The following is a 26,488-nucleotide window of genomic DNA, read 5'->3' on the forward strand; positions in this document are numbered from 1 at the left end:
CAAAAATTTCCCCAAGTTGGCATTAGACAGCAGGACGACGTTGAACAGCTTTCTCAATTCAGCTGGGAAAACCCAGTGGGGGACATGTTGGGGAAAAAGGACAAAATGATCTGTTGGGAATCTGCCAAAGAAAATCAGCAGATAAAACAAGACTTGTCAGTCGCCCCACTGGTTTCAGGGGCACCCTGCTCACTGCCGCCTCCATGGAATGAGTCACCCCTTGCAGAACTCGTCACAGCTCAAGTTTAATAAACCTTGCAGCAGCCTGGGAGGAAGCATCACTCTGTCCTCCCACAAAACATGGGCCGCCTGAGGCCCCAAGGCGTAGAGGGAGAGCTATGGTGAGAAGGGGAGAGGAAGGGAGACGCCCAGGGGAGGGGACGGGACACCCACTGAGCAGCCCACGGTGATCTGGTTCCAGGGAAGCGGGTGGTGGCTGAAGTCTGAGCCTCATGAATTCACACGTGACGTGGCTCAGGGACCATCTCTGCTGCTGCTACTCATTGTCAGGCTCCTCGTCACTGTCCTCCCCCAAGGGAAACTCCTTGGTGGGCTTCTGGGTTGCGTACATCCGGGTCTCCATGGGGCAGTCCTGGCTCAGAATAGCCTGCAGTGGTGAGAGGCGAGGAGAGAAATCACTGCACATCTTCTACCCATTCTGTTCTCCCGTCAGCTCATCCCAGTCTAGCCTTGCCGAGGAAAGACGCAATAAACAAACGCAGGACCCTCTTTCTGCTTCATGTACTTGCACAGGCCTCTCAAGGCACCTAGGTACATCAACCTTCATCAGCACAAACAACCTATATGCTTTTAATTGGGTCCCAACAGTGGCAGTGCGAGCTCCGGCCGGCAGGAAGCCGGCTGGAACCGGCACCATTGCCCATCAGACCTGCTGCCTGCTTTTGTGTTTTCGAGCAGCCTCTACATCCACTCCTAACCCAGCCGGGCCCCTCAGGGTGCCTCGTGCTACAATAAGAGGAAAGTATCTTATTAAAGGAAACCATGTATTGTGGATCTCTTTCTTCCCTGGGGTTTTTGTACTCTAAAAGAGATGCTCTGGTAAGGATAATGGCACACTCGAATGAATGAATGAATGAATGAATGAACGAATGAATGAGTGAACGGATGAATGTGCACAATGGGATTCCGCTCATTTTGGGGGGAGACAGCTTGGCAATTCACACCTCGCCAGTAACCACAGCAACTAGAGGATGCCTTGGATGGTCCCCTGTCCCCAATTCTTTGTGAGCTCCCCATTTTCCTTCTCTCCCTAAGACTCATCCTAATGGCCCAGGAAAGAGAGGATGTGGTTACTGAGGAAGGGAAATTAAGGAAAGGCACAAAGGAAGGATAAAGATGAAAAGGGGACCAGAAAAATGGGACAAAACAGAGAAACTACTGATAGAGGAAATAAGAGCTCAGGACAAAAGGGACTAGGAGAGACAAAGGGGACAAACAGAAGTGGATTTTTTTTAGCAGTCAGAGTTCCTTACAAGCTTCTCCTCCTTGGCTGGGGGGCTCCGCAGGTAGCAGCAGAGAGGGGCATAGACAATGTTGACGACCCCAGTGATGACCATGAGCCAGGGGAAACCGACGGCCTGCACAATGGCACCCCCGGTGGACGGGCCTGTGAGGAATACATCAAGGTCACAGGTGTTTACAGAGCCTGGTCACATGTATGACACTATGCCAAGGGCAGTGGGTGACCCAGAGGATGCCGCGGTGTCAAATATCCCCAGAACGTTAAGATGGTCCTGCTCCACTTCCAGCTGGGAAACAGCAGACGGGGAGGGTGGGGCCTCCACCAACGTACCTATAGCGAAGCCCATGCAAAGAGCCACGTCGGCGATGGCGTAGATGCTCCCATACACGGAGGCGTGGCGCAGGTCCACCAGGTGTCCCATGGTGGGCATCATAGAGGAATCTACCATGCCTGTGGCCAGTGCAAGCAGGACGCTGTCAGCCCCACCCACAGTTGGTGGCATGCCCCTCCCCCTGGGTCCCCTTGCTCTTCCTGCCGTCCTGCCATTTGGCACCAACACCTGTTCCAGGTGGGAATCATGCGTCCATCTCTCCGCACCCTTCCAGCCGCCCTCCCGCTCCTTCTGCCTTCCCACCTAGCTCCTCTGATGAGAAAGGGGGAGGAAAGGCATTGCACCCATGTTCAGGGGCTTCTTGCTCCCTCTGAGGGCACTTCTTACCTATGGCGAAGCCAAGCCCGGCATTGGGGCCAATGAGACCAAAAATGTTGTGAGCCAGGGGAACCTGCAAGGGGGAGGAAGGACAGTTTGTCGGGACTCCAGCTGGGTCAGGTGGGGGCAGGGCTCAAGGGGTTGTCACATGACATGCATTCACATTAAGCATGTGCTATGGGCCACACGCATCATTTCTTTGCATTTTCGCACCTTCTTATGAAGAAGAATCTTTCCCTCCATTTTAAAGATTTGAAAACTAGACTGGTGCCTTTTGGGTTAAATGCCCTACCCAAAGTCACAGAGCTGCGGAGTGCCAAGATCAAGTTTGAACCTCAGACTTGACTCCATTATACCACGATAAGGGTTCTTTTCTGTCGCATGGAGGCTTCCTCCCTTCCTCTTCCCTCTCCACCCAAACACACACTTCTGTCCTCGTTCTTCACTGAATGGAGTTGCCTCCTTTCCATTACTGACATCATCCAAAGGTTTTGTTTAAACCCCTAACTCAGTAGCCATTGGAGCAAGGAGACAGGGAAGACAGCCCAACAACCAACTAGCCATAAGCTAGAGGGGGCAGGTGACACGGTTGGGTGACACATTGTGAGGCTCCTTCCCACTGCCCTCCCCACCCCTCAACGAAAACCTTTCCTTCCCTCTTTTGCAGGTTCCTCCCTCCCTCCCTGGGCACCTGTCACCCAAACCTGCTGCCCCAGGTTCACTCCTTAAGGGTTTAACATACTGTTAACAATTGTAGAGGTGATACCTTGACACGCATTTATATTTTATCAATGGTATTGGCTGAGATGTGCTGGGGGCTCACCCCATGCCAGACACTGAGCTGTGGCTTATGGGGATTACCTCGACAACCCTGGGGACACCATCAGAATCCTCTCTACCCGACAACCCTGGGGACACCATCACAATCCTCTCTACCCAGATGAGGACGCTGAGCACAGAGAGGTGAGGTCACCAGCTCAAAGTCACCCACACGGCAAGCGGTAAAGCCAGGGTGGAAGCCGGAGCTCGAGCTCCCACTGGGGACCTCCAGCCGGCCCTGAGCAGAGTACCCCGAGCCTTGCTGCCCTCCTCCCTCCCCTGTCCCCCAAGCCTAGGACGCTCTGTGCTCCTCAGTCCCACTGGGGAGAGGGGAAAATGGAGGCTTACGTGACTTGAGTGGGGGCTCTTGAAAACAGAAAAGCCGTCTTTATTCTTCAGTCCAACACTCTGGGGGCAGAGACTGAGGCACAGATGGTGACTGAGGCTCCCTGGGGACTTGTGGGGTCTATCAGGGTGGGATGAGTAAGTGAAGTCATAAAATGCTTCATTTACTCTGCTGGCCCCAGAAATACCAACATGTGTCACTTCAAATGCCCACGCACAGAGCCTCAGACCTCCGGCCCCGGCTGCCCTGCGCCCCTCGCTCTCCTTCCCCCACCCTCAGTGGGACGCCCTTCAACTCGTGGCATCTGCCCCGCTGCTCAGTTCCTACCTACTCCGAAACAGTCTTGCCAACGGTGCCTGCCAAGTCAATCCTCCACTCACTTTAAAGGCAAGTGGTCTTTAAATGTCTGAGTCTCTCTCTCAACTAGGCCTTTTATACTTACACAGAGCAGGCTGGTGCCTACGACCACCATCCCAACCAGGGCGCACAGCCACCTGGAAGAAAAGAGCCATCGTCAAGCAGCGCTAAGGGGAACGTCCCTTCCACCCCCACCCCGTCACCACCACGCTGGCCAGTCCTGCCAGCCCTAATTCCGGCAACCCTTAGGACCTGAGGAGGTGACTGCATCCCTCCGTGATGGATTTGTCCCCAGGGGAGCTCTCTGCCTACCCGTTCTTTGCCCTCACCTCCTCCCTGGCTCCACCCCTATGGCCACAGTAGGGGCAGCGCAGGTGCAATGGGACATACTCCTCCTTCCCTTAGAAGAGAAATCCGCTGGCTCAGAACGCACTGGACCCTTGGGAGTAGCCCTCAAACTTAATTCATGCTGTTTTCCAGTCCAGACTCCCTCCTTCCTGGCCATATTTTATTGGGTCTTTGAGGTCCAACTTGAAAACCACAAAAGGCACCAAACTTCTTTCCTTCTTTGATTTCCCATGGCAGCGCTTTTAAAACTTGTTTTCAAAATCTTTATGCTAAACTCCAAAGATCAAACTGAAGCTGTTCCCACTGCAGTGGAGGAACAGAATCTAGACCTGCACCTCTCGCCCCCAGTCCTTTCCCCTGGTGGCCTCCGAGGCACTTCAGTGGCGCACTCTAGAGTTCCACAGAACACAGTTTGACAACCAATGCCCTGAAGTACTGCTTTTTTCAAAGCTGTTCTCTTTTGCGCTTATTTTTTCTCTTCAACTGGGTAGCAAATGGCTGGAAAGTGGGGGCTATCCCTCATGTACCCACTGCCTCTTCTAGAGCAACCAGCGCAGAGCTCAGGACCATCCTCTGTCCGTACCCACCTCTCCACCCACCACCCACCACCCATCCTCCCCGTGGGCAGTTTTCATCTGTGTGTACTTGCCCCAAACTTTCAACGTCTGAGAAGCTGTTCGTCATTCCAAGTGCAGGGACAACCTCGAAGGGCTCTCCCATCTTACATTCCTAGCATTCTTCCCAGATCCCCAGGCTACGTACCGCCCCATCTTGTTGGCCAACACCCCAAAGAGGTTGGTGCCGATAAGGTAGGACACACTGGCAGGCAGGAAAACCACACCTGGAGAAAGACACAGACCCTCACCTTAGCACGTGCCCAAGTCACTCCAAAGCACCTCGTCTCCTCCAAGACAGTGACGTCCCCTGGTTACCTTTTGAGACCCCCTAACCACTTTGTTTTATGGTTTGGGGATCCTTGTGCAAACCCAGAGCAGATGTCGCAGGACCTCACACCTCTGCTTGCTGCAGGAGCAGGGCTGTGTTTAGCTTCAATATACTCAACGTGCTTCCAGCTCCCTCTCAGACTTCCTTGTGAACGGCCCTCATGAGCCGTTCTCGGCGTATAAAATACCCCTGATTATCAGCATGGGAACATGAGCTTCAGAGAGAGATACACATACTTCCTGGGGAGGTCGCTTCCTGTCTTGCTATTTACCTGCCCTGCCATTGCTCTGATAGGGACCTTGGATTAATTACTAAACCTTTCTGAGCCTGCTTTCCACATCTGGAAAAAGCAAAGCTGCAATTGAAGTCACACCAGGTTGCAGAGAGGAGTGAATTAGATAATGGATGTAAAGTGTTTTACAAATGGAAGCCCTGGCCATGTGGCTTTTTGTGACGGTAGAGTGAAGTGTTCTGGAAATGTGAGCTTTGGTGCCTGCCACACAGTTCTGGGTTCAATCACGGCTTGGCCACCTATTAGCTCTGCGACCTTGGGTGATTTACTTACCCTCTCTGAGTCTCATTCATTCATTCATTTGTTTATTCATTTTAATGAGCTTTTATCATGTGCCAAGTATTCTAGGGGCTAGGAATAGAGCAGTGAATAAGACAGACAAAATCCTAGCTCTCGGGGTGTTTACATTCCGGGGGAGGAAGACAGACAACAAACAAGTAAACAAGGAAACAAATACACGAAATGAAAAACACGATTTTGAAAAATACGGTGATACGGCAGAGCGATCGGGAAGAACAGCTATGTGGGATCTGGGGGTCAGGGAAGGCTCCTTTGAGGAGGTGGCACTTAAGCTGAGACCTTGATGACTAAAAGATTGGCCCTTTCAAGTGGAAAATAAAAAGTACCTAAAGCAAATGAAAAGGCCTTAAAGAAAAAAATCACTCGTAATGAACAAAGTAGAGAGTGAGAAAATGCAGGCCCTAAGAAAGAATTTGGAATTTCTTTTCCAGGGCCATGGGAAGCTTTGGAGGGGAATGACATAATCAGATTTATATTTTCTAAAGGCCCTTAGAAGAATATGTTCATGGGACAAGAGTGGAAGCCAGACGACTATTTGCAGAATCCAGGAGAAAAGTGATGCCTTACCTTAGAAGTCACGTTGGAGAGAAGTGAATAAAGCGGGAGGTTTTGGGGGCAAAGTTAGGGCATTTTCTGTCGGATTCAGTGCAGACACTGGAGTAAGGAGGGGGAGGGAGAAGCCAAGGATAACCTAGGTTTCTATCTTAATCGACTGGGTGGCTGGAGATAGGGAAGACTGGTAGAAGAGGAAGAGCTTGGGGGAAATACCAAAGGCTTAAGATAGCTGTTAGATACGCAGAGATGTCAGGCAGTGGGATATATAAGTCTGGAGCTCCAAGGGAGATAAATTTGAGACTCATTGGTTTACATGTGGTTCTGAAAGCCATGAGAATGGACGGGATCATCTACAGAAGAGCAAATGGAGAAGAACAGAGATCCAAGGTCTGAGCCCCAGGGACTCCTACCTTTAAATGTTAGCAAAGGAGGAGAAGATAGCAAACATGATGAGGGGTAGCCAGCGAAGCAGGTGAGAGGAGATGGAATCCAGAAGAGGGGTCTGGCCTTTGATCAGAGCTGGGACAGTGCGTGTGGGTACAGATGCAGGGAAGTGAATACATTTAGTAATGGAAATGTGTGAATTCCCTTCTCATTGCTTCTGTTTTCTCAATGGCTAGGAGGCAAAGTCAACAGCTGGAATGATGAAAGGATGGGCATGTATAGGATGTTTAAGTGGAGAAGTGTGAAACAGTCATTTTGGAAAGTGGGAAGGCCAGCACAACTGAGACTTGTACAAAGATTGTTGGGCAGGGTGAAGCCCACTTTAGATTTGTGGCCTTAAATTTAAGGTGAGAGCAACAGCCTGGCTGTGTGTTTTTCTACAGCCCCACCCACTGCTCAGGTGCAGACAGGAAGTAGGCAACTGATAGATTTGGTCAGAGTCAAAGCTTTGTCAGGTAACAACCCCAGGGGGACAGAGGAGTTTCAAAGGAGTGACACTAATGATGAACCATTGAATCCAAACTGAGTAAGGAACGAAGTGAGGACATGAACAGAGATGGAAATAGAAAAAGAACTTAGGCCAATGGCTTGGTGATCTCAGAGTGGCCAAAAATTGTTGATATGGGAGTTTCAGAACACCTGAGCAGGGAATATGTAAGAATATGCTTGGAATTGAGATCTCAGAGGGGATATAATTAACGATGATGTCAAGGTCAGGGTATACATAAGGTTGATTGGTTAAGGGGGAGAGGAGGAAAAGGTCATTGCAAGAAAGTAGATTAAGGAAGAGGACAAGATGCATACTGAAGTCACCAAAAATGGTGACAGGGGTAGAGGTGAAAAGAACATGAGCCAGATGTTGACAGCTTGAACGAATGAATGATGAGGGGTAGCTAAGGGGTCACCAGATGATTGCAATGAAGAGGGGTGGGGTGGTATAATCTAACAACATGATCTTCAAAGGAGTTGGGGTCTTTGAAGGAGAACAGAGAAGAAATGATTTGGAAGCAGCAAGGAGAGCAAGGTCTGGGGGAGCATGGACTTCCACCAAGACACTGCAGGGAAACAGTGTTCACAGAAAACATCTGGGGCTCTGGGCAAGAAGGTGAAGGAAGTGTTTGGAGAAGAGCATGAGGGCACAGGAATGCTTGCCAATGACAGGGAGTTCCACAGGCCCAGGACTGGAAAAGGCATTGGAAATTGGATTAGATTAAGAAATCTCTGAAATATGGGGATAATCATAATTTCTACCAGGTAGGCTGGTTGTGGGATTTAAATGAAATTGTGCATATCAAGCATTTGCACAGTGTCTGGCACAGAGTAAGAGCCCTAGGAGCACTGGCCTGAATTATTATCATCATAACTGGTGAGTGACAGGGTCAGGACTTGGACCCAGGCCTTCTCACTCCAAATCCAGGTATTTCTGCTACTCCACACCCCCCGTGTGGCAGCACAGATTGCTCTGGTCAAGGGACTGCTTGGAATCAGCAGTGTGAGTTTCTTTGGGTCTCACCGGCCCTTTCATGCTTCTCTGTACCTAGAAGAAACAATGCAGCCTAATAAAAAGCGCCATGACGATTACAATTATACCAAAAGTCAACAGTTCACCAGTTACTGGCTGACAGCTTGTTTGCTTTTAATATTCTCTTCTATGGATTGTTAGTAAAGCTCACCTTAGTGTATTTGTCTAGTCCATCTGCACAGCTGGCAATCTATTCCAAACTGTACCCATTTGTTTGTATTTAATTGCTTTAAAAAATTTAGAGGTTATAACTACTCAACTGTTTATCTAATATGTGAGCACAAGCACCTTTAGGAAGCCCAGTAGTCTCCTAGATACATCTCCTTGACATCATTTTAAAGGGCATGAAATTTCCTGAATGAGATTTTCCTCCATCCACGTAGCTTGTTCTTTAGGATCTGGCTACAGCTTACATTTCCTGCAGCATTTTGTGCAAAAATAGGTGTTCCAGACTATATGTCTATAGATAACATGCATATTTTTCACAGTATATCTTCAAGGGTCAAGGGATTACACATTTTGTGACTATCAGAATTACTTAAATAAAAATCATTACAAAAATAGTAATATAATATTTTTTAAAATTTACTGAGTATATCCTTATTCCATGCACTATGCTGATCCATCTAGAATACATAGGTCAAAATGACCCTAAAAAAATTTTTCATTTTTATAAATAAAAAGGCAATCTGTCTTAGTCTGTTTTCTGCTGCTATATCACAATACTGGGTAATTCATAAAGAAAAGAGACTTATTCGGCTCATGACTCTGGAGACTGGGAAGTCCAAGGGCATGGCGCCAGCATCTGCTTGGCCATGAGGCAAGGGCATTCTTATTGGGGCACAGCATGGCAGAAGAGCATCACATGGAGAGAGAGGAAAAGGGGATGAAACTCCCCCATTTCATAACCAACCCACTCCTGTGACAACAGCCTTAATCCCTTCATGAGGGCAGTGCCCCCCTGACCTCATCATTCCTTAAAGGTCCCACTTCTCAATACTGTCGCATTGGGGATTAAGTTTCCAACACATACATTTTGGGGGACACGTTCAGACCACAGCAGAGTTCAGAGAGGTTAAATAACTTATCCAAGGTCACAATCAGCAGGTGGCCAGGTCAAGCTTCAAACCTCCAGGGACCTATTTCCAAAGCCTGGGGTGTTTCCTCCTCTTGGTGACAGTACCTTGCCACATAGCAAGCACTCAGTCACAGACTACACATCACTCTCAAAAGCATTGACTCCTTTGTTCCTCCCCAAAGCCTCAAGGTGTTCTTTATGTAGAGCAGTGGTTTTCCAAGGGGGGTTGCTGACCAACCGTATCAGCATCATCTGGAAACTTAACAGGCATGAAAGCTTGTGTTTACTGAATTGCTCAAGGTCATTTAGCATCTTATGTCATTTATTCTTCCAATTTCTCTTTGAACTAGACAGTATTATGATACTCATTTAGCTTTTATAATTTTGTTTTGATTTTTGAGACAGGGTCTTTTTCTGTTGCCCAGACTAGAAAGCAGTGGTGTCATCATAGCTCACTGCAGCCTCCAACTCCTGGGCTCAAGCAATCCTACTGCATCAGCCTCCTGAGTAGCTGGTACTACAGGTGCATGCCACCATGCCTGGCCCCATCTCTATTTTTAATAGATATGGGGGGCGGGGGGAGTCTCGCTCTTGTTCAGGCTGGTCTCGAACTCCTGACCTCAAGCGATTCTCCTGTCTCAGTCTCCCAGAGTGCTAGGATTACAGGTGTGAGCCACCATGCCTGGCCTCATTTAGCTTTTAAAAGCTCTCCAGGTGATCCTGATGTAATCATTTGAGAACCTTCGATGTCAGATTTTACAGACCAGACAGCATTCAGGAAAGCTGTGAAAGATGGTGGTAACTGGTAACTGGCAACTGAGGCTGGTAACTGGGTTGCTGGAGAAGGGCGGTGCTGCAGTTGCTCACTGGCACCAAGAACCCGACTGGCCAGACCCTGGGGGCAGTGGATGCGTTATCTGCACTGAACACCGACTAATTCAATTAATTGTCATGGTCAGAGGCAGTTGCGGCCCAGAAAAATTCAATTTGGGGAGAGGAGTGCAGCTGGGAGCCTTGCTTAGCACCGTCCCTTAAAAATTAGATTAGTGCTTTTTATTGCATGCTGAGCTATATCACGTTCTTATCAGCTTTCCCTCTGGCCCCATAAGCCTCTCTTCTCTGCAGTGACGGAGCGATTTGCACGTACCCTTCTGTGTCCCCTTTCTTCAGGCTTCCTGGGAAGGGCTGGAGCGTCCTTTCTGAATCTCTGCATGGAGAATAGAACACTGGAGCTCTCTCCCCTGGGCCCAGAGCTTCTGCTGGGACACAGAGCCCAGCACCTTCCCTATGTGCGTGCTACATACGCACCTTTTTAGAGGTGAAAAGACAGCAAAAGGGTAATCTCGGGGATGGAACGTTGAAGAGAGGAAAGTGAGGATGGTAATGGTGGTGCACATTAACTCTGTACGTGGTACAGAGCATGTCCACATCTTATGTCACTTATTCCTCCAATTTGCCTTTGAACTAGGTAGAATTATGATGCTCATTTTAGAGTTGAGAAAAACGATGCTCAGAAAGTCTAAGTGATTTGCACAAGTCTGCATAGGCAATCAATGGAGGTGAAACCAAAACCTAGGCCTTTACACTGGAAATCTTTAGTCATTCTACTATATAGCTAGGTATGTGATCCCCCAATCATCCCCTCACCCCCTCCCACCCTGCCCGTCCTCAGACTGCTTCTCTGAGGGACTGCCCACCCACTTGGGCTTGATTCATGGGTATGGACATGGAAGGTCATTCTAAGAAGGAAGCACATTGTCCCTGTGTGACACTGATGACATGGACCTGAGAGGAAGGGCACAAAGTACCTGCCTCCTGCCCTGGCCTAGCAGGTGCCAAGGTCACTTACCTAGCTGCCACTCAGGGGAGCACATGGTCTGCATCATCCAGATGGGCAGTGTCGGCTCCAGGATGGCCACTCCCATGTTGGCAAAGCAGATGGAACCTGGGGGGACAGTGCTGTGAGCCACTGTATCTTCCTGAAGCCTAGACTCTCCCAGCCCAGTGGGAGGCCATTGTCAGCTCACCTGCAGCCACCAGGATGTAAGGGTCTCTGAGAAGCGTGAAGAGTGGAGTCCCCTTGGTACTCTGAGAACATGGATGACAAAAACACTTCCATTTGTACAGTGTATACATATCTCCTCTTTTCACAGAATCTGAGAATGTGCACACAAGGCCTTAAAGACCATTTTACATCAGCTCCATCACTGTAGACCAGGAAACCCAGTCCAGGGAGAGAAAGTCCAGGGACTTGCCTGATGTCCCGAGTGAGTGCAGGCAGAGCCCCTCCTGTGTGCAAGGCAGGGACTGTGGTGATCTCAGAGAAGAGGGCAACATAGTCCAGAAGTGATTCCTGCCTTCAAATGACCATCAACCATGTCAGAGTGGATTGGTAGCAAGGCCAGGATTGGGCCACAGATATCTGGACTCCTGGTCTTGAGTCTCTCTGCTAAACTCCCCAGCTAGAATCCCAAAACTGAGCATAGAGGCCATACTCAGAAAGCCTCTCAAGCTTTCTGAATTCTTTGTTCTGACCATTTTGAGCCACACTGGACAGGGATAGCAGAAGCAGTTTGAACACCTGGGTTAAAATGCCAGCATAAACGTCCAGTTCCAATGTCCTCCCCTCAGGACATATTCCATCCCAGCTTAACTTGGTCACTCACCCTCCTTCCATGCACCCAGCAGTCCCTTGGCCATCATTGCCACCTTTGCCTTAACTACCTGCCTTCTCCTCTCCACAGTTCCACATCCTGCCCTCCATCCTGCCCCACTCTTCACAGTCAAGCTGAAATGGCTCCTTCTTTTCTAGAATGTTCCCTGACTCAGTACCTGGAACATTTCCCTCTTTCAAACTTCCTGAGCACTGTCCTAATCTTCCATGCTGTTTACTGTAGTCTGTCTTTTAACAGATTTAATAGTTTTGATAACCCTCTTTGCATACATACAAGAATGGGTTAAGATATTTATAGATCCTAAAACTGAAATGATCATGCGCTCACCCATATATACTTCGATGTAAACAAACTGATGTAAATCAGAAAAATACACACAAAGAAGTCCAATAAACCCTTCAACCCAACAATCCCACTTCTTGGAATTTATTCTAAAGATTATTGCCAATAATATTAAAATGCATATGCATAAATTCATTAATTGCAGTGTTATTTGTAACTGTAAAGCACTGAAAACTACCTAAATGGCCGAACATAAGAGATTGAATAAAATATGATATACACACAATGGTGTGTGTGTGTGTGTGTGTGTGTGTGTGTGTGGACCATATAGATGGAAAACAACGAGGAAGAACTCTATGATCTAATAGGGAGTGATTTGGGGGATATATTATTAATTAAGTGAGAAAAAAAGGAAATGTGCTACCTTTTATGTAAGAAAAAAGGGGTAAATAAAACAAACTAGTTAGGGTAAAAAACACAAAAGCATAAGAAAGATAAACCATAAAACAATAAAGTTGGTTACCTATGAGTGGGGGAGGGAAGGTAGAAAGATTGTGGAGGATTAACACTGTCTGAGTATACTTTTTTGAATAATTTTAACCTTTAGATAGTCATGTTCTATATATTCAAAATATAAAATTATATTAGTGTTATGGACTAAATTGTGTCCCCCTCTCCCAAATTGATATACCGAAGTTCTAACCTCTAATATGACTGTATTTGAAGATAGGGTTTTTAGGGAGGTAACTAAGGTTAAATGAGGTCATAAGGGTGGGGCCCCAATCCAATAGGATTAGTGTCCTTATGAGAAAAGGAAGGGACACCAGAGCTCTCTCTCTGTGCACACACAGTGAGGAAAGGCCAGGTGAGGACACTGTGAGACAGTGGCTGTCTACAAGCCAGGAAGAGAGACCTCACCAGAAACCAACCCTGGCAACATCTTGATCTTGGACTTCCAGCCTCCAGAACTGTGAGAAAATAAACATCTGTTGTTTAAGCCACCCAGTCTGTAGTACATTGTTCTGGTAGCTTGAACAGACTAATATAGTTAGCAAGAATGGAGAAAAAAACCTAAAACTAAATGTGAAGAAAAACAAATGAACACAATTGAATTTTAAATGCATTGTGCATCATATAATCACATGAAAGGGGGACAAAAGAACGAATGCAAGTACGGTAATTTGTAAACACAGTACTCTGGCTATTTCCCTAAGTCTAAGGAAAAAAGAACTGCAAAGATCTTGAACACTTCTTGGTAGGTGTGTTTTTTGTAGTAGTATGGGTATATAAATTGTAAGTATGGTAGGGTTGCACGAATAGGTAAATGTTTTGATTTTTTGGGGGGAGCTAGAATTCTCACTACAAAAGAAGGAAGATAAAAATAAGGAATGAGGAAAGCAAGAAAAAATCCTGTGGAGTTGGGCTGGAAGTGGAGGTCTCAGTGTGAACTTGTGTGTGTGTGTGTGTGTGAGTGTGTGTGTGTCTAACTCTGTCACTGAGATGGCCTAGAAACAAGGACGCGTCAACAGCGATGAGCACAGTGAGTGCCTTTACTTTGGTTTCTGGGGCAAAGCACGTTCCGGGCCTGGGAGCCTGCGCAGGAGGCATTTGGTGCTCCTTGCCCCGAGGAGTCTTGGCTGGGTGGTGGTTACGTCCCTTGCCAGACATCCTACTCCTAGAGCCGGTTCCCAAAGAGCAGCAGCACCTCAGCAGACTGCAGGACGCTCCCTGTCGCTGTGCAGGAATTAGCCCTCTAAGAGTGTTAATTATGGTCATAGTTTCATATTCTTTCAGATGCATCTCTGTTTTCCCTCAGTTTCGTTATCTGTAGAATGAGGCTAAAAATAATACTTTTTTCACGGCATTTATAAGATGCCGCACAGACAGTATACTAAGCAGAGTTCCTGGTACGTTAAAAAGCCCTGAAGAACTGTTAGGTGTTGTTATAATTACTTCTGGAATACGCTGATGGACTGTGGAATGCAAAGTTGAGGTCTTTAAATCAAACTTTCCCATAGTTTATGCACTTTCTTGTCTTTCTTGCTTCATGGTTTGATATGGATTTTCCAGAGCCGTTTTTGGCCTGGAGTCAGACAAATACCAACTCTGATAACTTATTAGTTGTGACAGAATGACAGTCTCTTACAGATGCTCTTAAAGGATGTCTTTTATTGGGGGAGAGATTGTCTGTATGGCCACCACAGCCTTTTCTGTCTCTGAGACGATGTTATAACTCCGAATACTCAGGTCTCAATGTCATCATCTCCTGGTTCCGAATATGTGCGTGCGTGTGTGTGTGTGTGTGTGTGTGTGTTTGCATAAATGTACATATATACATATTCCTATATTCTGCAAGGCTTCTTTGATTCTTCATAAGGCCCTTCTGCCATCTTTGTCCAACATCAAGCCAAATACGCTCACTATGTCCCACACTACCCTAAATGTGACCCTACTGGGAATCCAAGTACAGTTCCCACTTTCCCTGACTCTACCTCCCTTGACCTTTCTTCTGATGGTCTGGCTCCCTGCACTTCACCTTTTTATATATCTCTTAGCAGTGGAGCCTGGTGTCTACTTACCTCCGGAGAGACTCTGGAAGGCTGCAAGATGCAAAGCTGGAGAGCTAGGAAAGAGAGGGGGAGACGGTTCAGTCTGTCCACCGACTAGCTGGGGGGTCCAATGCCAGCCATCTTGCTGCCACCCCATCACATACAAATCCAACTCCCTGAGTTTCTTCCTTCTTTCTTAGGATAGGGCAATCCTTGACCCATCAAAACAAGCCCATAGCACTTATTAGTATTGGTCAAGGTGGACACCAGAGCACTGACCTGGGCTGCCACCTGCCTGGGGGCTCTAAGGGTGACTTACCGCCATCCAGTAGTGCCAGGAAGGCCAAGACAAGGAAGGGAGAAGACTTCCCCACAAACTCATACATCACACTTCCAAAGGGAGCTCCCACTGCAAAGGCAAAGCAGGCACAGATTCCAGAGGTGAGGGCGAATCCCAGCCCAGGAAACTCGTGCACATTTACTCTGTGGGCATTTATGGAAGGCCTACTAGGGCTAAGCTCCACCAGAGGTTTGGGGGATTCAGAGATGGAGAAGACATGATCGCTACCCTGAGGAGCTCGCTATCTACTGGAGGAAATGTATGTGTTGGGGGAATAAACAATTAGAACATGGTGAAAAGTTCAACAGCAAAAGGTTGCATGCACAGAGGATGATGTCACCACAGTACAGTGCTTCAGAAAGTCCACGTAACTGCAAGAGCTTTGCCAAATGCATAGTGCCTGGTGGGGCAGAAGCTTGTATGAAGAACACAGAGGTGTCAGTAAAGAGAGTGCAGGTGGAGACGAAAGAGAAGAAAGTGAGTGTTACTAGAGTTATGAGTATTTGGGAGGACAGGAGTGCAGATGGGGAAGCTTGAGGCCATGGAACCGAGGGTGCTGTGTATCTTGATGAGGTGTCTCCCTGGCCTTGTGGCCTAGGGAGAGACATCAGGGGAGAAACACCACCAGCTCTGCGCTCAGGAAGATTCTTCTGGCGGCACGGTGGAGGATGGAGGGGATGCGAGAGAGCTCAGGCAGGAGGCGGGTGCCATATTCCAACCAATAAGCGATGAGTGGATATAATGGGGCTTATTCATTTGGGACTGACTGATGATGAACGAGTCCAGGATGCACCCGAGTGTTAGGCTGCGTATTTGGGTTAATGGATACTAACAAACGACAGAGTTTTTGATTCCTCTCCTCCCTGTGGTAGTAGAAGATGGGGCATAGGCCAGGGAAAAGATTGGGGTGTTTTCTTTTCCATGAGCTTATAAACTCCTAGAGGGCAGGAACGATGTCTCACCTAAATCCCTTCTGCAATAGGTGCTCAGCAGAAGTATGTGGCTTGTCAATTAAGTCATACGAGGGATGAGCCCCAGAGAAAGTATAACCTTACAGTTTGGAGTTTGGGACTCAGAGCCCAGAAAATCAGTGTGTATCCTGGCTGTGACAGTTCCTGGCTGGGTGACCTTGGATGGCTGTTTAACCTTTCTTATCCTCATCTCTTTAATGGGAGCATTATTCCTCCTTCACAGGGTGGTGGTGAGGAATAAAGGAGATTGTGTCTGTAATGAATTTAGCAGAGAATCTGGCAAAGGGCACACTCTGTCCATGCCTGGAAGCAAAGCTGAGCCAGACAGTGGCTGCTAACACGGGGAGGTTCACTTCAGCCAACAGGCTGGGTTTCCGGAACTTTCCCAGGCCTTTATGGGCTGTTCAACATCTTAAGGAGAAAGAAATTTCATCTTTCCTCAGTAATATTTCTGAAGGAGTCAAAATATGATTGGCCAGGGAGGGAAGGAAAACACTCATCCTCCACGACCTTGGGAGCACCCTCCTCCTGCAGCCATCTTCGGAGGGTCTGCAGTACCCCCAGCCCCCACTCCTAGAGCCCCCTGGGTGCCACTTACCCAACAGTCCCAAGGCAAGGCCCCCCAGGGCGGTTCCCATGGCTCGCCCCCGCTCACTGTCGTCAGTGTAGAGACTTGCCAGCATCCCGAGACCTGCATGGGGAGAAGCAGATGGAGCCAGAAGGTGGGAGCTTTGCCTGCCCCAGTGGAGTCTTTGGTCCCTGCCCTGCTATATCTTCAGAGCTAATCCTCGCTAGAGTTTCAGTTTGAGGAGTGTTTTAAAACATAATCCACAGTCTTCCACAGATACTTTCCCTGCAGGCCCCCGAACCCCCAGAGTGCTCACCCCTTCTGTTCAGAATATTTTTGGAAGTTCAAAGGCCTGTGGGGAGGTAACACGATACCACCGCCCAGTTACACCGCATTTCACCGCATTTTGCAGCGTACTTCCCTAAACGGGAGGACGGTGGAGCAGATCAGGAAAAGGAAAACCCAGCAACACAGAGACTGTTCTATTCAACAGGGGTGCCTGAGGAAGAGCTGGGCAGGGTGTGGGCTGGCTCTGTATGGCAGCTGCACACCCAGGTCCATTTGTCTGGTGTAAATTGGCATAAAATATTAACTTCATGTGATTTCAGTAAATACTGTATTTGGCAATACTCTGCAGACCATGGGGCTACTAACAGCAGTAGTGTGAACATTACTGTTCCTAAGAAACATTAAGAGGGGACAGAGAATGGACCATTAAGTAGCACTAAATATTATAAAAGCCTGGTCTACGTCACGGTGTTATCATGGGCTTGTTCCAGCCTAAGCTAGTTACATCTGAATATTATCAGAGGAAGTTATTATGTCAGACTTAGGGATTTATGGGCCCTTTACCTTGTTTCTAAATCACAATTTGTACCCACCAGGATGCTATTTTCCTTAATTTCTTCATATAAATCTTACAGGGTTTGAGTAGGTAAGAGATGTTTGTGTTTGTGCACGTGTGTGTATGTGTGTGTGATGAAGATGTCAGTTGTTACCTGCAACAGATGAAAATGAAGATCCAATGCCTTGAAGGGTTCGGGCCACGAACAGCAGGGAGTACGTGCCAGAGAAAGCAAACACTGGGCAAAGAGAATAGCAAGAAAGCTCCGGTTAGCAAACTGCCTCAGCTTCCCCAGCCACCAGAAGACATGCCCATGACATTGCAGACACGAGTCATTATGCACATGTTTTAATAAGGCAGGACGACTATCCCGTTTTTGGAATTGTCTTTCTAATCTTCCATCCCTCAATCAGAACTGCTTTTTAATTGGCAAGAAGACTGAGAAACCACAGAAGCGTACGCCACATCACCACACAGTGGATAGGAGGCTAGATCTCTACACTTCTTGTGGAGAACCCAACATCCCATCCACTGGAATCAGGAATGTCCATGAAGCCCAGTGCCCCAGGCTGGGAACTAGTTCTTAGACCCCACTCCTAGGTCCTCCATATGCAACACCCAGATTTGGTCTTTGCCACTGCTGGGCACCACTGGGTCTTCTTGGGTATAGTGGCAATGTCATGTGCTTCAAGGACTACTGGCTTTGGGTAGAAAATGATATCTCATGATCCAGTCAGATCCTGCCCCTTATCTTATATTGGAAGATCTTTAAACAAATCAAATCAGTATTTATTATGTAACACTGAACACACAGCTCTGCTAGACTCTATAGCAGATGTGAAATCAAGAGAATGTTCAGTTCATGCCCTTGAAAAGGTTCAGTCTATTGGAGACCAACATACATGAAACTGAGAATCAAATAGGAATATGTTATCCAAAACTAAATTACAGGGTGCTGGTGGTCAGGGTAGTAAGCCCAGACATGTCTCACCTCCAATTTCAGAACAGTGTCTACTAAAGCAAGAAAAATCTTGCCAAAGTGTCTGAATCAGAATAATTTTAATCCCTTTGCCCATTCATTACACATGTCTTTTGGTTGTGTTTATAATCTTCTCCCATTACTTCGCGACATGATCACACTGCACTACTCCTTGTCTCCCAAACATATACCTCCTTGATCTCTCCTTTCCTGGCTTTCTGATTTCCAATCTATTTAGTCTACCATTCTTATATCCTTTGATCAACTTGGTTTGCCCAGAAATTTCATGGTTTTAAAACTGAACGTCAAAAAATCCCACAAAAACCGAAAGTCTTACATCCTGGGAAGCCCCTTGCTATAATTTGGATATGGGTTGTTTATCCTCACCAAATCTCATGTTGAAATTTGATTCCCAATGTTGGAGGTGGGGTCTAGTGGGAGGTGTTTGGGTCACGGGGGCAGATCCCTCACAAATAGATTAATGTTCTGGGGGCAGTGAAGGTGAGGGGTGGCTAGTGAGTTCTCACTCTATAGTTCCTGAAAGAGCTGGTTGTTAAACAGAGCCTGGCACCTCCGCCCCTCTCTCTTCCTTCCTCTCTCCCCAGGCAATTTTGCACATCTGGCTCCCCTCTGCCTTCTGCCATGAGTGGAAGCAGCCTGAAGCCCTCACCATACACCAAGCAGATGCTGGCACCATCCCTCTTGTACAGCCTGCAGAACCATGAGCTAAATTATCTTCTTTTCTCTATAAATTACCCAGCCTCAGGGATTCCTTGATAGCAACACTAAATGGACTAAGATACTCCTCAATCTCAGGCAAACCAGGATAGCTGGTCACCCTAGTTGGGAAGACCAAGGCAATTTGCTTGTCACTTTGCACCCTTTACATTTGACCCTAATTACATTAAGTACGGTTCCTAGTTGGGAAGTTTAGGGTAGTAATGAGTGTCAGCAACCTCTTTTAAATATTTTAAAAACACTGAATGATGCTACATGTTTACCCTAACACCAAATGTAGTTTCTTTTGGCTACAATTAGGCCAACTCAGTATAGCAACACCGGTTATCTCATGGAAAAAATAATTATTTAATACATACAGTTAGGTAGGTAAGAAAAGCTTTTAAGCCAGGTGCAGTGGATCACACTTGTAATCCTAGTGTTTTGGGAGGCCAAGATGGGAGAATTGCTTGAAGCCAGGAGTTTGAGACCCACCTGAGCAACACAGCAAGACCCCATCTCTACAAAAAATAGAAAATTTAGCCAGGGGTGATGGCATGCGCCTGTAGTCAGAGCTACTAGGGAGGCTGAGGCAGGAAGATCTCTTGAGCCTAGGAGTTTGAGGTTACAGTGAGCTTGAGCTATGATGATGCCACCACATTCTAGCCCAGGCAATAGAGTGAGACCCTGTCTCAAAAATATTAAAAAAAAAAAAAGGAAAAGAAAGAAAGAAAAAAAAGGAAAGAAAAAAAGGAAAGAAAAAAAAAAGGAAAAGCTTTTAGAACATGAGTTCTTGGCAGAGACTTAGGCAAGGACCTTATGCTAAAGAGTTTAGGATCCACTAGCACACTGCATTATCTTATTTTGCAAGGTGTTTGTCTCCCTAGGCAACCCCTATATACTCCTGGACCACTTGGAACTATGTCTTATGACTGTCACCATCGCGGCATAATACATGTGCTCCATAAAGTTTTATGGAAAAAAATGTTAAATCTCATTTGATGAAATAGGGCATCTTATTATTTTTTAATTTGCTCTCTAGCATAGGCTGAGCTTCTAGAATTTCAATGAACATTGCCAACTTGAATTTCCTCATTTTCTTTGATTCAACTAGACTTTTACTAGTAAGATGCAGTTCTCAAGACAGAAGTTCACATCTCAAGCTCTTGCACTTGGCAGCCTTCCAGCCCTGAATGCAACAAATTCTTGTTAAACACTGGGTTGGTAGGGGTCAAGTCCTATGCTGGAAAGGAAGAAAAGCTGAGGAAGAGGAATAGAGAAAGCAGATAACCAACAGAAAGGCAATAAGAAAAACACGAGGGAGAAGGAGGTGTGTTGTCGGAGAGCAGAGAGTCAGCAGAACCGTCGGAGCCAAGGTGGGTCCCCAGGCTGCTTTCCCCTACATGAACCCCCAAACACAAACCCCCATTCATTCCTTCTTATTTCACTTCTTGGGGTCCATTTCCAGACTTATTTTTCTCACTTACCATTTTTATTCCTTCTCCATTTTGTTAGGAACATTTAGCAGATACTGGGTGGACTATTTGTCTTTCTCCTTCTTGCTTCTTTAGCAAATTTACTTTCCTAAGCCCTAACCTTTAATGTCTTTAACTGGAAAGCAATAGACTTCTTGGAATTTTCCAGATGCTGTTGTCCAATTTCCTTTTTTTTTTCTTTTGGTTACTTGCCCTTTACCATGGCATATCAAAATAATATGATCTCTTCCTGAAGCTGGGAAGTTGTATTAAACTCGCTCAAGGGATTACGGATAGATACACACACAGACACTACAGCATACACATTCGAACAGCCTTCATAATTTCCCCGCTCAAGTAAATAAAGTATCTGTTCTTCTATAGCAGAATAGATGAATTCCAACTAGACTGAGTTGCCACTACTGTTCTAGTTTCCACACCGAAAACTACAAAGCATTTAAATCAACTTCCCAGTCCACTTAGTCAGATGCCTAACTACTCTCTGGTCTACCCTGCTCTCCACACTAAATTCACATGATAAGATCAAAGACAATCAGTGAAGGGAAGGAAAGAGGCAGCAAGTTACTTACTAACTGTGGAGAGAAACATGATAACAAAGCCAGCAAACATGGGAATGTGATATCCAATCCTAAAAGGGAATTAAAAAAAAAAAGACACAATTCCAACAGGCATTCATATACTTCAACTACGTTTTTTAATGTAAGCAGGAACAGAAATGTAGTTATTTGAGCACATGGTAAAACATGCCTCTGAATGCAGGTGTGGAGACGGAACATGACACGTGAAGGGATACAAGCAAATAAACAAACATGCAAAATTCCCATAGACCAGGGACAAGATTCTCATTTCCAGAAAGGGTAGCCTAGGTAGAGTGTATATCCCTTTGAAACATCAGGATAGGCCGGGTGTGGTGGCTCACGCCTGTAATCCTAGCTCTCTGGGAGGCCGAGGTGGGTGGATTGTTTGAGCTCAGGAGTTAGAAACCAGCCTGAGCAAGAGTGAGACCCCATCTCTACTAAAATTAGAAAGAAATTAATTGGATAACTAAAAATATATAGAAAAAAATATTAGCTGGGCATGGTGGCGCATGCCTGTAGTCCCAGCTACTCGAGAGGCTGAGGCAGGAGGATCGCTTGAGCCCAGGAGTTTGAGGTTGCTGTGAGCTAGGATGACGCCACGGCACTCTAGCCCAGGCAACATGGTGAGACTCTGTCTCAAAAAAAAAAAAAAAAAAAAAAAAACATCAGGATAATCCTAAATGCAGTGATTGGGAAGACAGCGCTCTAGGATTACAATAGGACTGTCCCCTTCCAACCCTCGTCTGTTGAAGCCGTGTTCCAGAGCACAGATATAACATCAACAGCACACTGAGATTCACTGGCTCTCTTCTTGGTACTCAGTATTCAACATATCACTAAGAAAATCTAAAGCCCATCATGCATTGCATCCATAATATGTTATTGTTTGGGGTAACCAGCTTTTTCCAAATAGCTGACTGCCCTGGGGACCAGACAAGTGAGTATTCCTCCTTTTTCCCTTCTAAACTACTTCTATGTACCTCGATTCATTGTTCTGTTCCTGAGTCCCTGAGCACCTGTGGGGCACTGCACCCACTGAGATACCTGTTGGTGAGAGGTCCCACGCATGGGTTGACCAGAAGTTGCATCATAGCCTTTGAAGCAAACAGAACCCCGACACGAGTGTTCTCTTCCTCCAGGAACTCTGTGCCTTGCAAGCAGTTGTTTTTACGTGCTGAGATGGCTTCAGTAACTGGAAGAGGACTGATGTCCGAAGTGCCATTTGTCCATGCTGTGCCATTGGGTGCACTTTCTTCAACAGCCAGGGTGGTGTTGTCAAAGAAGGAGAAGACGGTGGAAAAAGCGGAAGAGGCGAGGGTAGGCGGGGAACTTACGGCATGGCCGAGGTGCAGAGAGTAGTTGACTTCTTTGAACTCCGTGACATACAGGAAAGTGGGCACAACAGGCACTGAAAGTCAAGGACACATGGTGGGGGCTAAGGAAGGATTGCCCTTTTACCACTACTAGGTCCTGGGGCACTACGATGAGGTTTATGCTCAAGGAAGGTGTTTACGTGACATGACTTAAAGCCTACTGATAGACCCTGCTGCCCAGATTATCCTATTAGCTAAAGTACCTAAATGCGGCCACCATTATACAGTTAGTCCTTGTTATTCTTGGATTTCGTACTGGCTAATTTGTCTACTCACTAAAATTTCTGTGTAATACCCAAATCAACACTCGTTGAGCTATCACGATTCTTTGCAGACATGTGAGCATGTTCCAGCCGAGGTGGAACCAGGTGGGGTCTGCCTTCTTGTTCCCGCTCTCACACAGATGTAACCAGAGGATGGGGGTGGGAGGGGACCAGGGAATGTGGTGTGGCAGCCCCAGCTCTGGGACCTGTTAGATGTTGGACACAGATAGTCTGGAATCCTATCATGGGCAAGTCATTGAACACTTCACAAATATTTTACCCAAGAGGGGCAACCTATTAGTACCCCTTTATACACTGGTACAACTTAATGCACTGATTATGAGTACCAACTGGAAAAAGCAGGACTCTAAGGGAATGAACCGCAAGGAAGGCAAGTCTTGACAAGGACTTGGCAATCCAAATAAACTACGCTATTTTTATAGAGCAGAGCCTGGAAAGGCCACACAGTGAGATGCTGCTCCCTGCCCAGGGGCACGCGGAGTCATTAGCACCTTGGGAAGACAGTTTGGGGAGGAAGGAGCGCACAGCCGGTACTGGCTCCAGGTCACCCTCTTTTCTGGTCTGATGCTCTCTGAACCTCCCCTTCTTTGAACCTTTGGAGCCTTTCTACAATGTCTGGCAAGCTTCAGACTCCATTTCCTGCAGTTTCCTCCAATCCCCAGCAACCTCTGTGTGGTTTTGAGCATAAAAAGAAACACTCTCAAGTCCATTCACCACTGAAACAGAGCAGGGTGTGTGCTGCCTGCTGGAGCCCAAGTTCAAGTTAACCCTCAGCACAAAGACCCCCAAACGTACCCACTACAGTAAGCAGCATGTTGTCCAAGAGCAGAGCAACAAAGACCACCACCAGCACCAGCTGCCGCGACGATCTCCCCTCCTTCAGCCACCTCTGAGGAGTGTCTAGAACGGTCCTGAGCATGGCGAGGGCGGGGCGGGGGCACTGGTCTCCTCCAGGTTCTTGGGGAGGGTCCTGTTACAGCTACAGGTCTTCTGCAGCCTTTACAGAAGAGCGGAGGAAGTCTGCCCAGACGAGCGAAAGTCACTATGAAAATGAAAAGTGCAAAAAGTTGCAAGTAGTAGTAGAGTATTTGGAAACGTTTCTATATCTGTATCACTGTTCACTTCTTACACATCTCTATAACTCTACCTGGTTTCCAAAATGCCTTCCACGTAAGTGTTGCTTATTGGCTATTTACATCTGGAATTACACCTAAAACATTAAACAGAACACAGATCACCTATGCCTGTGTTTTTCAAATAAGAGACATTTGCCTACAACCTTGATGATTTATGTCATAGCTGATGACTACCTATACTATTATTTACTTCATCTTTTCCTTTAAGTTGAAAAAGTAACTTTATGGGCCATGCAAAAAGAAAAAAAAAGTTATGTCCTTTGTCTACATACCACCCCAAAATTATCGTCTATGTTCTATGTGCCATCCAAAAATATTTCAGGTGGCACAAGCGTCACTTGCACTGCCCACTGAGACACATTGGCCTAGACCAACACTTTCATCTCACAGATGAGAAATCTGAGACTCAGGAGGTTAGGAGATTAGTTTGGGGGTCAGACAATTAGTGCCAAACTGGGATGAAATTCTAAGTTTTTAACTTGTAGGCTTATTCTCCACCAATTTCCCTTGCTCTGTAATACCAGAAACACTTTTATTGTTTAAGCTATAAAACTCTGCTCAGAAAGGTGTGTTGCTCTGTGGAAATAAAATACTAACTTTCGTGATCAGTTTCCTATTTAGGATTTCATATCATTAGTCAGCATTAAGTCACAGTACTTTGTCAAACTTCAGGTAATAACAGCTTCTGGGAAGAATTTCATTTTCTTTTATGTGGCTTCTGTTGCATTATCAGTAATACCAGTCATTTAAATTTTAAAATAGATTACTGCCATGAAATGGCCCTTTGACTAGGTAACTCTACTTCAAGGAACCTATCCTAAGAAAATGATCAGAGGTACAGCCAAAAATTTATGTTCAAAATTATTAATTGCTCAATTATTCTTATTAGTGAAAAAAATGGAACATTTTAATGGTAGAATATTAAGCAGCTCGTAAAATCATGCTTTCAAATAATTTTATTGACTTAGAAAATACTATTAATATAATGTGAAGTAAAAAAGGTATTAAACTGTGTCTACAGCTTGATCTCAATTATGTAAAAATAAATATATGTGCACATTTTTGAGAGACTAGTAAGATACCCAGATGCCAGCCATTTATAATTAATTACTTAAATTATCTTCTTTTTCCTTTTTTATAATTTCCAAATATTCTATAATGAGCTACTTTCATAATTGAAGAAGTAAATAAGTTTAAAGGATTATCACTGGGGTTCAATAGTCACTCTTGAACACTGGAAGCATCCCAAGCATTGAGCTACTCTGTTCTAAGCCCAGAGCTGGAAGAAGAACATCCCCCATGCTATATATCCAAGGGACCAAGGTCTCAAGTGAACCAAATTCCCAGATAAGTTTTAACCAGAAAATGCATGCAATTACTTAAGACCCTCCATTTCTCTGTATAAATAAGATATTTCTAAATACAAATTTATTTAGAATACATAAGGATACAAATAAAAGACTAAAAGAAAAACAATGGAAAACAAAAAGATATAAAATGGAATGAAGTAAATAAAGTAAGTCCTACGGAGAAAGATTAAAACAAACAAAAAAACCCAAAACAACAGCCATACACCAAAACATCAAAACAAATCCAAACAAAACCAGGAATTTGCCAACAAATCAATAGTAAACTTCATAGTCAAAATCCTCTGACAAGAGACACAAATTACAAGGAAGGATTAAGTTTGTCCAGAGGGAGGGAAAAATCTTACCTTAGAGCCCATCTTGGTGTGAGCACTCAGCGAGGTGCTGGTAGCTGTTAGCAAGGCAGCAGGAACTGCTCTCTGAAAGTGAATGTTGCTGATGGATTTATTGCAACCTGTTATCTGAGGATGCTGTGTGTGCGCGTGCGTGTGTGTGCCCTTTGTCCACAAAGATTTAATTGGAACCTCCAACAGGTTTCATTCTGACCCTTCGCTCCCTGCATCAAAGGCAGGAAGGCAGGCTGGCTAGGGTAAAGAGAGGCGAGATGTTATCCTAAGCCAAGAGGCACCGGGCTGTGCTGTTTTTCGTCTGTGTTTATCAATCATCAAACTCTTTAACTCTTGCCTGGGTCTGAATACAAACTGGAAGACAAGACAGAACCAGAGTACAGTTTCTGTCCCCTGCTGCTTAGTCAACGAGGCTACTTGTACCCCAATTGCTTCCCGGAAAGAAACAAATCTTAGAACATTCACAGGGGAAAAACAATCTATGCATGTTGTTCTCAAGCCATAAAAATACAGTATCTATGGCCTCTATAAAGGCCAATTGTGCACTGTCTTTGCATCCCAATACTAGCTTGGTGCCTGGCACATAGTAGCCTCTAGGGAATATTCCTTGTATGAATGATGACTGGATGGATGGCTGTAGGAGAGAGTAGAGCTCATCGGAGAATCTTGAGAGGCTCTGTAGATCTGTATTATTCTGACATTAAGAGTCATTGGTGGCCATCAAATTGGTACTAACTGATCAGCACTTAGGGGCTCACATGGAAGTAACATTCATGGGGTGTCA

At 46.0% G+C, this 26,488-nt stretch overlaps 1 protein-coding gene across 1 annotated transcript; it reads right to left on the reverse strand.

Moving 5' to 3' along the window:
• Positions 1-482: 482 nt before the first annotated feature.
• Positions 483-25,850, reverse strand: SLC18A1 (solute carrier family 18 (vesicular monoamine transporter), member 1). The gene is made up of 17 exons (XM_012662961.1): positions 25,705-25,850; positions 24,368-24,566; positions 23,650-23,896; positions 22,242-22,605; positions 21,189-21,247; positions 17,582-17,665; positions 16,614-16,706; positions 15,024-15,113; positions 14,735-14,778; positions 11,226-11,286; positions 11,048-11,143; positions 4,825-4,903; positions 3,800-3,851; positions 2,202-2,265; positions 1,814-1,933; positions 1,494-1,627; positions 483-607 (listed from the first exon to the last, which is right to left on the reverse strand). The coding sequence occupies exons 3-17, from the start codon at positions 23,771-23,773 to the stop codon at positions 497-499; spliced, it is 1,575 nt and encodes a 524-aa protein (XP_012518415.1). The 5' UTR covers positions 23,774-23,896; positions 24,368-24,566; positions 25,705-25,850; the 3' UTR covers positions 483-496.
• Positions 25,851-26,488: the final 638 nt, after the last annotated feature.

Source organism: Propithecus coquereli, unplaced genomic scaffold (genome assembly GCF_000956105.1).
Source record: "Propithecus coquereli isolate 6110/MARCELLA unplaced genomic scaffold, Pcoq_1.0 Scaffold79, whole genome shotgun sequence".
NCBI classification, from domain to species: Eukaryota; Metazoa; Chordata; class Mammalia; order Primates; family Indriidae; genus Propithecus; species Propithecus coquereli.

What these genes read in the sequence shown, in the direction of transcription:
- SLC18A1 (XM_012662961.1), bottom strand. Translation starts at nt 23,773, where the DNA reads ATGCTCAGGACCGTTCTAGACACTCCTCAGAGGTGGCTGAAGGAGGGG. An exon ending in CATGTTTCTCTCCACAGTTA is followed by an intron (nt 17,666 to 21,188) that starts GTAAGTAACTTG and finishes CTCTTTGCCCAG; the next exon opens with TGTTTGCTTTCTCTGGCACG. An exon ending in CCTGGCACTACTGGATGGCG is followed by an intron (nt 14,779 to 15,023) that starts GTAAGTCACCCT and finishes TCTCTTTCCTAG; the next exon opens with CTCTCCAGCTTTGCATCTTG.